This window comes from Taurulus bubalis (assembly GCF_910589615.1).
Source record: "Taurulus bubalis genome assembly, chromosome: 11".
Lineage (NCBI taxonomy): Eukaryota > Metazoa > Chordata > Actinopteri > Perciformes > Cottidae > Taurulus > Taurulus bubalis.
In genome coordinates, this window is record NC_136599.1 from 11,240,712 (window position 1) to 11,258,605 (window position 17,894).

A 17,894-nucleotide genomic window follows, 5' to 3' on the forward strand; every position below is an offset into this window, starting at 1 on the left:
GTTGTCTACAAACATTATTATGTGACGTGTTTGGTTGCTGCAAGGCGTAGTACTAAGCCACATGCTAAGTAGACCTCAGAATAATTTAATGAATGTGTTTCGTTGACCTTAATTCATTTCTACAAAATGTACAGCACAAATATTTGAGGCCTGTATGCCTGGTGGAGAAAGTATTCAGATTAAGTATAAGTAGCACTACCACACGGAAAAAGTGATTTTTCTCCGTTCAGAGAAGTAGTCAGAAAGCAATGACAATTTTGATGAGAATCTTAGACCTAAATTAGTGCAGATGTGAAAATGGATAGAATTTTAAATAATATAATATATCTGTGGTAGGCATTACAAGTACAAGTGCTGCTTTGAGAATGTGAGTGAAGTATTTTTTGGCAGAATGGAATATACAATGTTCTTGGGTAGTTTAATCTAAAAATGCTTTATATTTTAGAGACCAATTTTGTAAAGTCTTAATTGATGAAGTAACGAGTAAGCTGCCAAATAAAGGTAGTGAAGTATAGTATATAGAACAAGAAATGGAAGTACTCAATTGAAGTGCAAGTACCTAAAATGTGTACATAGTGCAGTATTTTAGTGACTGCACTTTGTTACTTTCCAGACATAGTTCCAATCAACAGTTTAATCACCTTCTATATCAATGCGCAAAACACGTTGGAACTGCTAGTAAACGACATATAATAGTAGTAATAGTTGACAACCACGCCTTCTTCCATTATTACTGACTATCAGTAATAATGGCTAATAATAATTGTAATAATAATACTAATGATAATAATAATAAAAAGCAATAAACACAAACATAGCTCCCACAAGGTGTCCAGATATGAGAAAATAGTGAAGGTGTCATGTCGGGCTTAACGTTAACTCCCGCCAACGTTACATGCCAAGAATTTAAACTACAGTAACTAAACTAGCATGCCCTTTCTTAAAACCAGTGATCGTAGGTTAATTTGTAACGTGTATGTAAACTGTCTGTCTGTCTATATATCTATCTCTATCTAGTCTAACATATAGGGAGTTACCAAATACATACTTTTGAGAAAGTTACTACTTTGCAAATGAACTGTGGCTCCATGTGGAAAATGGAGCTACTACTTATAAATGAGGTCATAATACTACTGGTAGCCTGTAATGTAAAATGCATTGATTTCCTTTCGCGTTAGAGGAGTGCCGCGTTGTCACAGGTTACAGCTGCGTTACTCAACTGAGCGTTACTTTTGCAACTTTGCAGATGGATGCACGCTCGTGCAGCGAGTGTGTATTGGCTTGCAAAGAGGGCGCAGAGCAGCCGAGGCGGTGCTTGACAGGAGGGATCCGCTCGCTCAGTCACTGCTCCGCACTAGTTCACTGCTTCCACTTCGCCCAACTGCTGCTGCTTCCATTGAAAGTTAACGGCCACTTGTGAAGGCAGGATTTCTGACCGCGACGATCCCGTCAAATAACAACTGAGTGGCGGCAGAAAAGGTAACCGACGATCAACAACACACAGTTAAGAGGTCCGGACCCGACGCATTGATTGAAGTTTCTGTGTAAGCCACTGAACGGCTCGCTGCAGACGAAGCGCAGTCTAGTACAGTGTATCACGTCAGCCTGTTTTTTTTTGTGCTGTTGTAAACAATTTGCGCATTTAGTAATGGAAGGCTTTCCGCTCCGTGCATGGGCAGCGAATAGACGTATTATTACAGAGTAATAAACAACCGACCTGATGCATGTTAGTCATATGCCTTTCTTTTTCAAACTCATACCTCATAATGTTAGTTCCATTTGCAACGTGCCATGACTGTTAATGCCAGGCTGCTTAAATTACACGCGGGGAACCCTTCCTCTCTCAATCTATTTAGAGAACAGAGTCTCAGATTAGATATTGGTGGTATCTGAAGCAGTTGGGGTCTGAAGATACCCTGGTGCAAAGGACTCCACTGTAAATTTGATTTAAATGAGCAAGATTTATCGTGTTATTGCCCCATGTGACACCCATCTGAGATTATGCTTGTTGCAGGATATGGTGCTATTCCATACGGGACAGTGAAACCCCGGCCCAAATAGACATGAAACACCTCAGAGGGTTTCCGCTGTCTTTTTGTCACTCGTGGGATAACTAAATCCTCCACAGTGTGACGTCAATGATGGTGAGCACGGTCCCACCATCATCTCTGTGGTCACTGTTTAACTCAAAGCTCCCAAATGGTGAAAGGGACTTTCAGCGATGATGCTAACTGGTCAAACCAAACATACAGGAACATGTTGATACTTACAGTTCCGTGTTTTCACCTTTTTGCATAATCCCCCAATTTCATTTGAGGACACTTCATTCCCAAATTACACTTTCCTGGTCGAGCTGTGTGTTTATGACGATAAGCAGGGGATAAGTGGCATCCATCTGTTTTTAGCTGTAATAGAGTTTTCAGGCACAGACGATCAATAGTGTGGTCGGGACATTGTTCATGTTTACATCGGAGGCTGGATGCTGTAAATGCGATAGAATTTAGCCCATTTTACAATCTGCGGTTTATTTGATCAATGTTAGCGGTTGCTATATGGCGTGCAAAGCAATGGCTTGAATACATTTTGTTTGTAGATTATTTCACTTCTCTAAATGTAATAGTTGTATCTTTCATTTAGCCTCCACTTCCTTCATTATAATATTCCCTTGTGTCGGCCAGAGTCCTGTTGTCATGACTGATTTTAATCCCTCTTGCTTTCACGAGTCAAGACTTTATTGTCACGTCATAGAAGTGATTAGAATTCGTCTTAGTGCAGCTCAAGTCTCAAATGCTGCAACTTATAAAATCACGTATTCGTCCCTATAGTGAGGCTCACCCATTCATATTTCAAAAATAATTCACATGAGCAAATATAATCAAATATACTGAAATCCCCTAAATAACCCCAGATCCATGAATTACTGAAACGATCGTGAAGAAGACGAGGAGGTTGTTTTTCAGATTGGATCATTGAAAAAAAAGTGACATTTAATGTCTAATTTTTCAGTTGTGGAAAGATCTGTGGGCGGACCAGGCGAGACTCCCTGATATGTGCAAACATGTGTGAAGTCTCTCAAGTCTGGGCAGGTTCGAGGTTTTAGTTTCTCTGAGCGCAGCGTGGTGTTCTACAAGGCTGCCTGCCTCCACACAAAAAAAATATGATATTATTCACATTCAAGTCTGAACTCAGAGTGATGGGCAGAGCCAGGGAATGAACAAAGCCTCGCCTACATTTTCCGAGAATCTGTGATTCATTCTGTGGTTATAGTCTTTTGTTATTTTCCCTTTTGTGTTTGTGATCAAGTTATCCAGTGTTTCTACTAACTTTCGCCTTCTGTAGTTTGCATACCACTCAATTCTTCAGATAGTTCCATACAATTGCAGGGGACAAGGGAAACCCTGTGTTGCTCTGATTTAGCATAGCCATTATTGACCCTGTTTTTTTTCATATTTTACTTGACAACTCTGACATACGCATAAAATAATTTAACAAATAAATATATAAACTATATATCTGCTTGGATGCTTTCAGTTGAATCAACAACACATGTTCTAGTATGCAACATGTGAAGATATCAAACGACCAGGGGAAGTTGTGGTTACTGGCTGAGGCTCTCGGGATACATACATGTGTATAAGTGGCTTTTTTCTATGATAGTTCCACTAAGGAAGTCAAATATTAGCGCTTGTTTGAAACTTCTGGCTCGGCCTGCAAAGTGACCCCTTGAGCAAACAGCCCATTTATAGTAGCATGAGAGTATTCCCGTGTTCATGCGATGAGTCACAGTAGCATCTGCATGCAGAATGCAATTTAGAGCGTGGCCTCTGGTTTTGAAGGCCAAACGAGGCTCATAGCGTGGGAGGAGGTGAAGCTGCGGGGGGAAAGACCCACAGAGATACTGACTGGGTTCCCCTCCTTCCCAGAGTCAGCGCCCTCCCTATCTGCCTCGTTCTACCTGCTAGTCACCCGTGGCAGTGCTCTGACAGAGAGCAGCTGATGGAGGGAAACACTTTCCATAGCAACCGAGCATGTCCATCCTCCCACTTCTGTCAAACTGATGCAATCTATACGCACCTCGGTGAAAATAAATGTAGTTTCTGGAGGAACACAAATGCAAAACATTAAACATAGACTTTGCTCTCTGTTTAAAGAACCTACGCAGTGTTTTCCAACCACAGAATGACAGTCAATGGCTTGCACCCTGCAAGTGTTGCAAAACAGCAGATTTCCTTGACATAAGGCGTGGGCATCATGACAGCTTGCACAAATATTAGCCTGCACTGAAAAAGGTCGTCCCCATGTGTACCTTGAAATTATTCTTGTGAAGAGAGTGCTTTATGGTTGTTGACAGTTTTACGTTAAGACATTAAGGGATCATAATTAAACGCATGCATGTGAAGGAAAATGCCAACTGAACCGTCCACTCCAAATCTCCAATTATTTCATTGTGTCGATTGTTTTATATAGCAGTTGCTTTGGTATTTTTCAGTTGAGTTGTCAGAAGTAAAGGCGAGTGTCAGGCTCTAAACAGACGGTTTCAAAGGTTTATGTGGGAGTGGAAGTTGCACACACAAGCTGTTGCTACTCGAATAACCATTTTAACATTGAAATTGTTCTTTACTGCTTTGAAGTACCGCTGGCCCCACATAAAGCCAGGAGAGTGTGGCTCAGAACATGTGCTGCACGATTTATTCTGTGCTGATTATATGAAGTGACATTTTGTTCAAACAAAATAGTACCTCTGTCTTGTCAGGAGAGTGAATCAAAGTAAATCACACTGACGGATTGCTATGTGACTCTTGTTAGCTCACATTTAAACAGAGTCTCTACCTCATAAATGCTTCTATAAAGTAACATAAACTGATCCCTCATTAGGCTTCTGACATTTAAGTTAAGTCCAACAGTGTAACCTTATTGAGAGCCAGCCCAGAAGCAGTTTGTCACATGGTCTGTATTAAGTCTTAACAAGCCTTAGACATTCCTCAAACCACCTAAAATATTCATGCTTGTTCCAGTACACTATTCATCTCTAAGTGCAGGGAAGGCATCTTCCTGTGCTCCATGTTCTGGTCCTGATTTCCAGTCTGCATTGTGCATGCAAATCATTATCTAATCAGGAAGTGAGGAATCAGATTACTCAGATAGGCTTGAGATCTTGTTGAACCAGACAATAATGATGATAATACTCAGCTGCCGAGGAGACAAAATAGACATGATGCTGCTCACGACATCACGCTCCTCTGGAAAGCATAAAAACAGGAGAGAACAAACACCACCCAAGTTAAAAAAAAGAAGTGTGGTTTATGACTATTTTTACCTAATTTATATGACAGTGGTTGAAGACGAAGCCACATGCATATTTTTAGAATACAGAGGTTCAGGCTGTGATCAGGTGATCAGTACCAGATGGATTTTCATGATTCCTTCATGTGTCACTTTGCTGTTGATACAGTCCTGGCCCACCTGATCGGCTGCATACACAGAACTGCTAGGCAACGCTGCTGACCTTTTGAGGGAATTAAGTGAGGACAGTGTGAACCTTTCAGAGTCCAAAGACCGCAAATGGATACAATCACATGTAAGGGGTGGGTGTTATTTGAGATTTTTTTTTTTTTTTCTCAGTGCGTTCTTTGTCCTTAAAGTACTCAGATTTTCTGTTAAGTGCAGGCAGCCATCACTGATACCTGCGCCGGCTGCACTTTAATGTGTGATAACACCTGCGGACAACAGTGTGAACAACACATTTACAGTGAGGTCCTATTCATTATGCCCGACTGAAAACCACCACACAGTCTTTTATATTTATATGCTTCAGTTTTGGGTAGTTGATGATAGAATAGTCTTTAATATCAGACATGATATCAACTTTTGAGAGTTTCTCATTCTGAATTTGTCTTTCCTACTATGTGTCAGGCTCTCATTGCCATTAATTTCCATACAGTATTAACATGAGTTAGCAGACTATTAAAACTTTCTTAATTTGTGCACTCCAAGAAAGTAGTGTAAACAAATAGTGTATTGTCTCACTGCAGTACCCTAAAATATAATTTAGACAAAACTTAATGCAATTTGCTGTGATAGATAACAGAGCAGTTATGTTAAGTATGTTTTGGCAAAATCATGCAAAATCACTGCTGTGGTCCTTTAAGCAAAACTATGTAATTGTGTAACTATGTACAAGCATTGATTGTAATGGTTACTGGGGAAACGCCATAGTGTAAAAACTATAGGTGTTACGTAGAGTACAGCAGTCATTAAATTGATTCAGTAATGACCATTAAGCTTGATGCTTATTAGGATAGACCTGCCTGGAAAGATCACATTTTCTGGTTAACAACATTCCTTTATATGATTATCAGCTGCATTAGGTATTTTACTGGCATGCATCTTCAGCCGGCAATGTTGTACAGGATGTTATAGCATCTTTCTCCCCTCCATTGACCTGTTACTCCTCTTTCTTAAATGATTAATGGATATACATTTGTCTCTTTGTTTCCTGTCATTAGTGAATCTCTTTCCATTATGCTTTAACTGCATGTTTACTTCTAAAAGTTTTCATAACGAACCCACAAAATGTTCATCCTGCAGACTGCAGTATCCACCTTGCTGTGATTACAAGCTCCTTTTCTGTTAGTTTCAAATGTCATGCTCACTCTCTGCTTTGTATGACATTTAAGTCTCTTCCTTTTGTTTGGAGGGGCAGTCCCTTGACAAGCCAGTTATTTATTTTTTACCTCAATGAGAATTTGTATTGCCACATTTCAACACCATTGTACTCTTTTGAGCTGAACTAAACCAAACGCTCCCTATACCTGGTATGTTATAAATGAAATATGGGCCAGTGAGTATAGAAAGATAATTTAGGGTGTAGAGAATCCCAGGTGTCCAAGTATCATGGGTACTGTTAACCTGACCTGATTTCTACCTCTTTTTAGTGGCTAGTCACTTGGAACAGGTGGTGAGAGATTTAAAATAAAGACAGTTTATAGACGTGAGAACACACAATTGTTAATGCTTGGCAGAGAAGCGGCATTTCAGAGCAAAATAGCATAAATGTATCCACACACACATCAAAGAAGGACTGTGGGTTTATGAACATAGACCAAAGTAATATATAATGGTGGTTAGGCATGAAAACCTATTATAATTATATAATTATAATTAAAAAATGTGTACAGTGTTGACAGTAAATGTTCTGCATGGCTCCACATATTCTCTAGCAGTTACTGCCTTCTTTCTGCTTCACACAAACTTTGTATGTTCAGTGAGATTCTCTCTGTCTAGAATCATGGATTTTACAGCGTGAAATGGGAGATGCTATCTTTTGCTTGCAGCCATGCTTTTATGTTCTACAAAGAGGCAGGCTACTATGCACCCACCTTCTCCTTTCTATCCGACTATGTCTCACTGTTTCTCTTGCTTGTACACAGGCAGGCAGTTAGTGCAGAAGCAGGCACCATGTCCACCCCCACAAACCCAGAGGTAAAGGAACTGAACCCTGTCGACTTTATCCAGCTACAGCAGTACATTGAATGTGAGTACAGACAGGCAGGCGGGCGGGCAGGCAGCTTTTTCAGCGCTTAACACCCTCCCCACCCCCCCTCACTTCCACCCACATGCACACTCATATACACTCGCTCATATCTAGAAGAGGTTGCAGTCTACCACATCTTTTTTTTGTGTGCAAATAAAGCATTCACATCTTTTGGTTTTTTTCCTGATAACTCTGGATTCTCTGTGTATTCATACTGCATGCGTACATGATATTTCAGAAATGTGGCATAACAAATGGTTAAAACACAGTAGAATAATATGTGAATAATCTACTTTTGAGAGCTAGCCTTTCACAAGTACATTTGCATCCCGGTGTGACCTGTGTGTCTTTGCTTCCAGACTGCAGCTTGAAGGTGAAGGACGTGCTGAGGGAATTTGATGCAGATGGCCGTCTGGCCCGGCACAGACATGGAGAGGTGAGGGGACAGGATGCTGTGTCCTGCTGTTCACCATCAGGTCCAAAACTCACTCACAGAAATCACTCAACTGAATTTTATCTCTCAGTAGAGCAGTTTATTGAGAAATGTATATTGCACACTTACCCATTTTCTTGTGCTAATTAATTAGATGTAAACCAATCGATCATGTCGAATGAGCTGTCCAAGAGAAATATCTTCAGCGCAATCGAGCGAGGTTGCAAATGTAAATTACCTTCTCAGTTTTGCCCACGCAGCAAAGCTGTGCCGCACAGTGTGCTGACTGCCCTGCAGTGTAAGCTCAAATGTGATTGAAAAAGATACTTTCCTATACTGTAGCATCAGGGGGTGACACTGCCAACTAATTTGTGCAGGAAGCAAATGCAGTAATTTCAGAAGGGTAATCTGGCTACAGCCAGTTTAATTAGATAATTGGAAGGATATGTTTTTTATTGGAGAAAGCATAAATGCTGCCATAAAGTACTAGTTAATAGCTTTTAAAACACACTGAATAATAACGCTATTTGTGAATTTTGGCGTGTGTGTTCAATTATGATGCTGACTCCGTGGTCTTACTTTCATTTGGCTTTTTTTCCTTTTGTTTTTGTTATCTTACTGTCTTGCGGTTTATTACTGCAGAGGTATCAACCAGGGAAATGATATAATGTCAACAATAATTGGGTTTGTGGTTCACCGTTATCAAGGGACTATTGCTTGTTAGTCCTGCAGCATATTATCATGCGAGATACCAGTTACCAGGCCAAACAGATGGACGGAAACCTGGATTCAGGAGCTTTGTTGTTGGTCATTTTTACGGGAAAACCCTGCAACCACACCAACTTTGAAAACTGGATTAAATGTTTCTCAGAAACATCTTGAGCTTTTAAAAGCCTTTCAACACCCACAGGATACACTTGCAGTACATGATTCTCAAGCTCAAAACAAGGGTGTTTTTTTCTTCTTGAGAAAATGACACATCACAGAGAAGATTTTCACATAGTGAATGTCATCTAGTGAAAAATGCAGAAGTTAACACACACAGACGGTTAAAACATTTAATTTTACATTTCCCAAAAGCACAGTCAAAAATAATTGTCTCTCTCCGCTAAAAAAAAATCCTCCAGTGCATCAATGAAGAAGGCTTTCGTCTGTTCCTGAAGACGTATTTAGAAGTGGAGGACTTCCCTGTGGACCTCTGTCAGCGACTCTTCTGCTCCTTCCAAAACTCTGAACCCACCCAGGAAGACAGTGACAGTGAGATTATACACCATGTATTAACACAGCTCACTGCCTCCATGCTACTTTGCAGCATGTCCATATCAATTTACGCCATGGCCTATTTGGCATAAATCCATTTCTCACCACAAGCGTGTGAAGTGCTGTTTGTGCAGATATGGTTCACAGCCATCCTTCTGCCTCTCCCCTGTCTCTCCTGCAGAGGAGGTCTTTCTGAAGGATGTTTCATGTTACTTCTCTCTGCTGGAGGATGACCAGCCTCGGGACAAGCTGGAGTGTGAGTCCTTTGTTTCTTTTCTGCCCAAGATAATTTGAGTGATGACTTGGTCCAGCACTTACACTTTCATTTCCCCTCACTCTTTAGTTGCTTTCAAGCTCTATGACAGAGACGGGAACGGAGTCCTCGACAGCTCTGTAAGTTGTTGTGAAAGTCTTTTAGGCGGGATTGTCAAGATCACAATAAAGATTCTGGCTTAGTAGTACTGTATCATACCAGCCACCACAATACTAAAACACGTCTTTTGTTGTTGTTTTTAAACAGGAAGTGGATAGGATTATTGCTCAGATGATGCATGCTGCAGAATACCTCGGATGGGATGTGTCCGAGCTGAGGCCGGTAAGTCTCAGAATGCTCTACTCTGAACTGCAAGCGTCCCTCAGACACATGAAAGCTCGTTTAGAAACCATATGGTCTTTTGTTAAGTATTAGAGGTTTGTGTGCTGATTGGATAATAACAATCCAATGTTATTTCATCAGGTTCTGAAGGACATGATGACAGCAATTGATGCTGACAGCAGCGGTACAGTGTCTCTGGAGGAGTGGGTGGAGGGGGGCATGAACAATGTTCCCTTGCTGGTCTTGTTGGGTCTTAAGGTACTTTAAAAGCAGCATGTTTATCTTTGTGCTGTTGGCCATAAATGCTTAACTCAGATGTATTTTATTTTACAGCAGGTTTTAAAACGCACTTTTACTGTTCTTGTGAAACCGTGGCCTTGCATGCCTCTCTTCTGTCCTTTGCCTCCTCCCATAAATACCCGTATAGACGATAAGGGCCTTTTTGCCGACTCAGTGTTACAGGGTGTGGTAATGTCATCTCCTCTCATGCACGCGCTGCAACCATTAGAGTGCTTAAGTGTTTTCCATTTACTCTGCAGAATCTCTGTCCACATTTCACAAAGTACTTGCATAAAAAAACAATCTTTAGGAACTATATCTGACTAAAGAAGTAAAATAAATGATAACAGTGTATACATGAAATCGGTCATACATGAAAGAAAAAGGTCAGTTTTGTGTTATGAGATTTTAATCTGTTGCCAGGAATGTAAGAGCCACTTATGTTAGACTGTGTGTCTGCGCTCACTGTGGCGGTCTAAAATCATGGATTGGACTCAGCCACAGGGTTTGGCCTCTACAACAATGCCTGGGACTTCCCCTCAGGCTATTTCTAGCCACCAATGGACATTTGAAGCCTGGGGTGGCTGAATTCAGCCCCCTCACAGTTGCTGTGTGTTTTTTCATGGCCTGCTGGCAATGCGTCATGCAGTAAGTGATAGGATGATTCATCATGTCGGGAAAAAATCATTTCAGTGTGTAATCCGGATAAAAGCACTTGCCGTCCTGTAAACAGATTGAAAGCAATTTAATAATCTTGTGTTAAGAATCTGAGATTATAGTCTGTGTTGATTTGAATATGGTGTTACACCGTATGTCATGATATGTATACATACATACTGCATAATCAGCAATCTCATTAAGGCAAAGTTAGCCAAGCGTAGTTGTGGGAAACAAATGCAGGCCTTGCCCACAATTTTTATGATTAAAGGGTTTGTGTAGTTTGATCCAAAATGTAACAAAGGGGAAACAGATATAATCTTATTTTGTTACATTTAATTTATTGCAAATAAGCTTTCCAACCATTTTGTTTTTGCATTACCGTATTTAATGATTGCTCCTTCAACAACCAGATGACTCAAAATGATGGGCAGCACCTTTGGAGGATGAAACATTTCAATAAGCCTGTTTACTGCAATGTGTGCCAGAGCATGCTGCTGGGTCTGAGGAAACAAGGACTCTGCTGCACCTGTGAGTACCTGAACTCGCCAGAAGAGGGCGACATTTATCAAACTGTCATGTCAAAATTGAGAATTGCAGTAACCTTTGTATATTGATACTCTGTCAGCCATACATGTATAATAATGCAAACATCATATGACAGCTGGGATATGTGTTGTGTTGTGCAGGCTGTAAATACACAGTCCACGGACGCTGTGCGAACAGGAACCCAGCCCCTTGTACCCGGACGTATGTGAAGTCAAAGAAAGAAACTGGGGTATGCCTTCGTCTCCATAACAACATTTACAGTGACACTCACAGTCTATATTAGATTTTATCCCGTGTCTGAGTGCTCTTATGTGGACATTAACACATTCATCTCACATTTCAGGTTCCAGCACACGACTGGGTGAGTGGGAACTGTGACTCTAGGAAGTGTGAAAAATGCCAGAAGAAGATCAAGAGCTATCAAGGCCTAACGGGCAAACACTGCGTTTGGTGCCACACGATGGTGAGGATGTATATTGACGCGTGACTGATTTTTAGGAACGCATATTTTATTAGCAATGCGAAGAAAAGATGCATTTGTGTTATCAAGCACCCACATTCAGTCTGTAAAAGCATATTTCCTCCTCTTCTTAACCCCTAACTTCCCTGTCCCTTTACACTGTGAGCAGTAAGTGAAGCAGAAATGCATGAATCTTGAAAAAGATAAATTCGGATCCTGCCAGTTGTCATCACTGTTGTGCTGGGAGTTTATTTGATGTGCCTCTGTTTATGTTTCACAGCGTCATGATGAATGTGCAGACCAGGAGCCAACAGAGTGTACCTGTGGGCCCCTCAGAGACCATATCCTGCCTCCATGGGCAATATATCCTGTTATAAAGGTACAGAATTATCCTCGGGCACACGTACAATACAAACACTGCCTGCCACACCAACGCAGAGCGTAACATCAGCCCGGGGCTGTTTCTTGTTTGTAAACCTTTCTCACCAGTGGGACATTTTGACAAGTGTAGTGTGGAGAGATTTTTCTTTGTACTCAAAAGGCAGAAAGATCTATTACATTTTCTCTGGTATATTTGATCTTTACCTTGGTTTTCGTCCCTAAAGGAGAGACCAAACAATGTAAAAAATGGCTGCTCTGGCTCAACAGATGACAGCGAGCTCAATACTACTCCTGATGGACAAGTGCTTCAGGTATTATTATTATCCTTTTCAATGCTGCATATTTACAATGACATGGTTAAATTTGATTTGGCTGTATGTGCAGTAAATCAGTTAGTCAAACATGTGTTTGTCATTCAACAGATCAGCCCTGTGCCAAACACCCATCCTCTTCTAGTGTTTGTCAACCCTAAAAGTGGTGGCAAGCAGGGAGAAAGGTGAGTCCAAAAAAAGACGTGTTTATGAAGAAATGGAGGTCTCATACATGCACGTTGTTTAGCCTGGTTTCCTGTATTTCAGAGTCCTGCATAAATTTCAGTATTTACTGAATCCACGGCAGGTACACAACCTTTGCAATGGTGGACCTGGACCAGGGTGAGTAATTGGTACAACACATTATGAGCAGCATGACATAAATATGACATTATTTCAGACCACATTGTCCTGAATACATGAAGCTATGCTGTTATAATCCCCATCATATTTTTTAAAGACTGAGTTTCTTCAAAAATCTGGAGGACTACAGGATCTTGGTGTGCGGGGGAGACGGCACAGTTGGCTGGATTCTAGACGCAATAGGTGAGATTGATGGATCACTTCAACAGTAAGCTCTATAAAAGGGACAGGTTAGCTGCCACACCATGAGCTTCTGGTTAATTGTGACGTGCTTCTCTTTTTGCTTCTCTTTCTGCTTCTCTTTCTGCTTCTCTTTCTGCTTCTCTTTTTCCTTTTCTTGCTATCAGACAAAGCCAATCTGCTGGTACGACCACCTGTCGCTGTGCTTCCTTTGGGCACAGGAAATGACCTTGCACGATGTCTGCGATGGGGCGGAGGTAAGAAATGAATGCGAGTGTTTTCTTGTAATAGAATAATGAAACAGCTTGCTGCATACATCCGGTGTTGCTGTTCATGTGTCTGTTTGAATGTGATTCATTAAAGGAGAAGTTCTCCAAATATTTGTCTATATTAGTCATGTTGTGTTTTCTTTTTGAAGGATATGACGGTGAGGATCTGAGTCGTATTCTTAAAGACATCGAGGGGAGCTCACAGGTGCTGATGGACCGCTGGACTGTGCAGGTCATCCCAGATGAGAATCAGGAGAAGGGCGACCCAGTGCCCTATGAAATCATCAACAACTACTTCTCTATTGGAGTGGTGAGTTTCTCAGAAGTACGTCACACAAGAGGAAGTGTTTATTTTTCAGTTTTGTGTTTGGACCATTACTGTGTTTTTTTGTGTTGACAGGATGCCTCCATCGCCCACCGCTTTCACACAATGAGGGAGAAACATCCCCAGAAATTTAACAGCAGGTAGGCAGCCAACAATTTGGTGAAACATAGTATGAGTTTCTAGAGCACTTCTTCATGAACAGCAAACAAACATCAATGTCCCAGTCACAGTATTGTAACACAATACAGTTTTAAGATCAGACCTCTAACAGATGTACGGTTCAACAACAAAGCAGACTAGAGGAACGTCAGCTTTACTTTCATCATTTAAAAAAAAAAGGAACACAGGTGGCGACAGCAGATGTTTGTTGCAGCAAGCGTTGCAACTTCACTCCTCCTCCATCTAAAGAGCTGTGTGTGATGAAAGGAAAAAATGTTCGGTGAAAATTAACTATCACTTAAATCTGAAGAAAAAAAAAGTATACATTTTTTTTATGACTGCAGAATGAAGAACAAGCTGTGGTATTTTGAGTTTGCCACTTCAGAAACCATCTCTGCTTCCTGCAAGAAACTGAACGAAAGTCTAACAATTGAGGTGAGAGTTGCATCAGCTTTATGCAAGTTTTGTATTTTGTCTTTGAAACAAACACTTCTGTAGTCAGAGAAAAAAAAGAAGTACTAATGCTTTATTTGTCTCTGGCCTGCTGTTGTTTCTTCTTCAGTGCTCTGGTACGCCACTGGACCTCAGTAGCCTGTCTCTAGAAGGGGTTGCTGTCCTAAACATTCCCAGCATGCACGGTGGCTCTAACCTATGGGGTGAGACCAAAAAAGGAGAAACAAAGGGAATGGCGAGTCAGGAAGAGCCCGAGGTGGTTGTCGACCCAGAAATCCTGAAAGTGACCTCCCAAGGTATTTTGTCTTTAGTTAAATTAGACCAGGGTGCATGTGAGATTTAATCTGATTCATCTGCAGATTCACTCACATGAAGCTTTTAAACCTCTGTCAGCTCTTTGTTTTGTTTTCACCACCAACAAACTTCACTTTCATTAACCGGCATCTATTTTTAGCAGAAAGGTGCTGATGAACTCGCTGTACCTGTTCAGCACCAAACAGAGCCAAAGAGAGAGTGTATAATGGTGTGACGTTTGTCAGGTGGACACAAACAGGACTACTGTTTGCTAAAACTGAACAACGGATGTCAGACTTTGTGTTTTCTGCTTGATCGGCTGCTTCCAAGTGCTCAAAAAAAAAATCAATTAATATCTCTTTAAGAGGGTAATTTGCACAAATCATGAAATGCAGTAAATGACACTGTGATTAAAGTGTCGGTCTGACGTGTTTTCATGCTGTTCTAGTATTTCAACCTGCATTAACTTGTTTTTTGGGCCAATTGAGGTCAGTTAGAAACAAGCTGTAAACACAACAAGCTTACAAGGCAACTTGTTAGCCGACAGTTACACGTCCAGCATACACAGAGCATTAACATCCATTTGGAGTCACGTTTGTGTCCACCTAATATTGACACTTTTTTTAGGTCTGATTTTGGTCTCTACAAAGCTGTGTGTTCTTGTCAGATCTCAGTGACCGTCGATTAGAAGTGGTCGGCCTCGAAGGAGCCATGGAGATGGGGCAGATATACACGGGTCTTAAGAGTGCTGTGAGGCTTGCAAAAACATCACAGATCACCATCAGGTGAGAAACAACCTCACAGACATGTTTAGACTTGTCAGGCTTTGATCACCAGCTGACGATAATCCTCTGGTTCTTTACATAAGAATTATTACATAATGTCGGCTTTCCTTTTGGCATTTTAATTTCACATTAAGGTCATTGATTTTTGTTACGTGACGCCTCTCTACTTTACCCTCAGGGTGAAGAAACCATTACCGATGCAGATAGATGGAGAGCCGTGGATGCAGCCTCCCTGCACGGTACATAACACAAAGACATGGTTTCCTCTGAAATAACTTAAATTAAACATTAATTAATTAATTTCTATACTTCCTTTTCAGATTCACATCACACACAAGAACCAAGCCAGTATGTTGATGGGTCCTCAGGCCAAATCATCTGGTTTTTTCAACTACAAATAAACTGCTCAGAAGCAGCCACGTGCACTGTTTTTTTGTAAATAGAGGACTGACACTTAAAAAAATAAATAGGAAATCAGTTTGAATGTGTATGTTGTAGAATAATCGCACCGTAACAGTCAAATTTAGAATAACTGCATCTCTGTAACACATAACCGAAGCATGGCAATGTATGAATACAACTGTATGGTAAGAAATGTTTGCATCGTGGCAAAAATATTTTCACCAAATGTACTCAGTGTTTTTATCAATACCCAACTCTCTTGCTACTTCTGTCTCAGTGCTTCACAGTTAGTGGAAACGCTGCTCTGTAGAAACTTAAAGTAACGTTTAAAGTGAATATCACTCTAAAGGAGAAATATTTAGCTTCATGTGCCTTTAAAATTTGTTCTCTATGGTTATGGCTTTGGTAGAAGACTTTACAGAGCTCTATGTGTAGACGTGCACTTTGGACATAATTCACGTACTATTGGTGTTTTTGTTGTGGCTGTAAAGATGATGTGAAAGACAGATATATATTTGTGTCAATTTGGAACCAAAAGTGAAGGTTAGGATGAGATTATGTTTCAGATTATGACTATAGTTATTTCACTTTTTTTTGTACATTTCAAAAGATACTTGAAAGTGTTTTGGGGAACAGTACCAAAAGAGGGATGCATGTTGATCTATTGCAGCAGTCAGCCCACTCAACTGTTCCTCTGTGTGTGTGTGTGTGTGTGTGTGTGTGTGTGTGTGTGTGTGTGTGTGTGTGTGTGTGTGTGTGTGTGTGTGTGTGTGTGTGTGTGTGTGTGTGTGTGTGTGTGTGTGCGTGCGTATGTTTGTGTGGAAGAAAGCAGAGATATTTCACTTCCAACTTATCTTATTTAAATGCTTAATCATCAATCATATAATTTCAATATATCTGGAAGATGTTTATGTAATATGCCTGAAATAAGACACTGTGTAGAGATTTTAATAAATCATCTGGACTTCAGTGTTTGGTAGACGTCATTATTTATGTTGTAGGTTATTTATTTTACCACAAGGGGGCGTCCGATAGCAGCAACATGATCTGCTCCACTGGCTTTACACTTTTGTTTTCTCTGCCTATTTAACTCCTTAACTCCTCGTTGTACAACTTGATCTCTTTGTTGTCAAAGCAAAAATATGTGCTGAGAATTAATATATTTTTTTTTTGTCTGAGTAATATTACCCCAAACCTTTAATGAGAGCTTGGTCTGCCTGCAACCAATGCTGCCTTCATATACTTTTGGACAAATCATTATCGCCATACTGTATGTTTAGAAATGTTACGAACAGCTGCTGGTCAGATTGATATACATAACATGAGCTACCAAATTGATTAATGATGTTACATATGTCTCTTCAAATGTTATTCATATCTGGTGGGAATGTGCTAGACCATTAAAGAGCCCCTCAAGACATGTTTTAAGATATATAAAATGCTTTGAATAATCATTTATCTTTTTGTCTTTTTAACCAAAAAAAACTGCATTGCACTACTTCTTCAAATTTGTCTCACAAACATAAAACAAAAACAAACAAAAACATTGTTTTTTGTTTCCATATTTTAGTTGTCTCCTACTTTACTACAAAGGCTAATCTCAGTGTTTGTACATTTCGTTTCAAGGTGCAAGAAATCACATAAATATCTTCCAGGGTGAGTAAAGTCCCTTTGCAATGCATTTTCACAACTATTCACTGAACTAGGCCAATTCTTGCCATTGTTTTGATATAACAAATTCCCTTTGCGGGATTAATAAAGTATCTATCTATCTATCTATCTATCTATCTATCTATCTATCTATCTATCTATCTATCTATCTATCTATCTATCTATCTGTCTATCTATCTATCAAAACATTGATTTAAGTCTGCAACTGATCATTATTATCATGATCAATTGTTAAAGATTGCCATTTCTTGAATATCAAAGTGACATACTCCAGGTTGAAATTATGTATAAATTAGAAAATCCTCACATTTGAGAAACTGACAACATTTTATTCGACCGTTTTATGATTAAAATGAATACAAAATACCAATGGACTAATTGATTAATAAACTAATCCTTCTGCATTGACTACATGCTTTGTGTACCCCCCCCCCCCCCTTTTTGGTTATACCACAAATTTCTGGATTAAAAACCAATACGTTTTGCTGTATTACAGTAGCCCGCGAACCCAAAACCAAAACACTTCCAGTTTCC

General features: G+C 40.2%; 1 protein-coding gene across 1 annotated transcript; it reads left to right on the forward strand.

Moving 5' to 3' along the window:
* Positions 1-1,363: 1,363 nt before the first annotated feature.
* Positions 1,364-16,874, forward strand: dgkaa (diacylglycerol kinase, alpha a). The gene is made up of 24 exons (XM_079226176.1): positions 1,364-1,479; positions 7,431-7,534; positions 7,894-7,970; positions 9,095-9,224; positions 9,409-9,483; positions 9,571-9,620; positions 9,748-9,822; positions 9,964-10,080; positions 11,172-11,289; positions 11,448-11,536; positions 11,651-11,770; positions 12,048-12,146; positions 12,373-12,459; positions 12,571-12,644; positions 12,727-12,801; positions 12,920-13,005; positions 13,170-13,259; positions 13,421-13,581; positions 13,672-13,736; positions 14,100-14,190; positions 14,318-14,504; positions 15,170-15,287; positions 15,466-15,526; positions 15,608-16,874. The coding sequence occupies exons 2-24, from the start codon at positions 7,459-7,461 to the stop codon at positions 15,686-15,688; spliced, it is 2,202 nt and encodes a 733-aa protein (XP_079082302.1). The 5' UTR covers positions 1,364-1,479; positions 7,431-7,458; the 3' UTR covers positions 15,689-16,874.
* Positions 16,875-17,894: the final 1,020 nt, after the last annotated feature.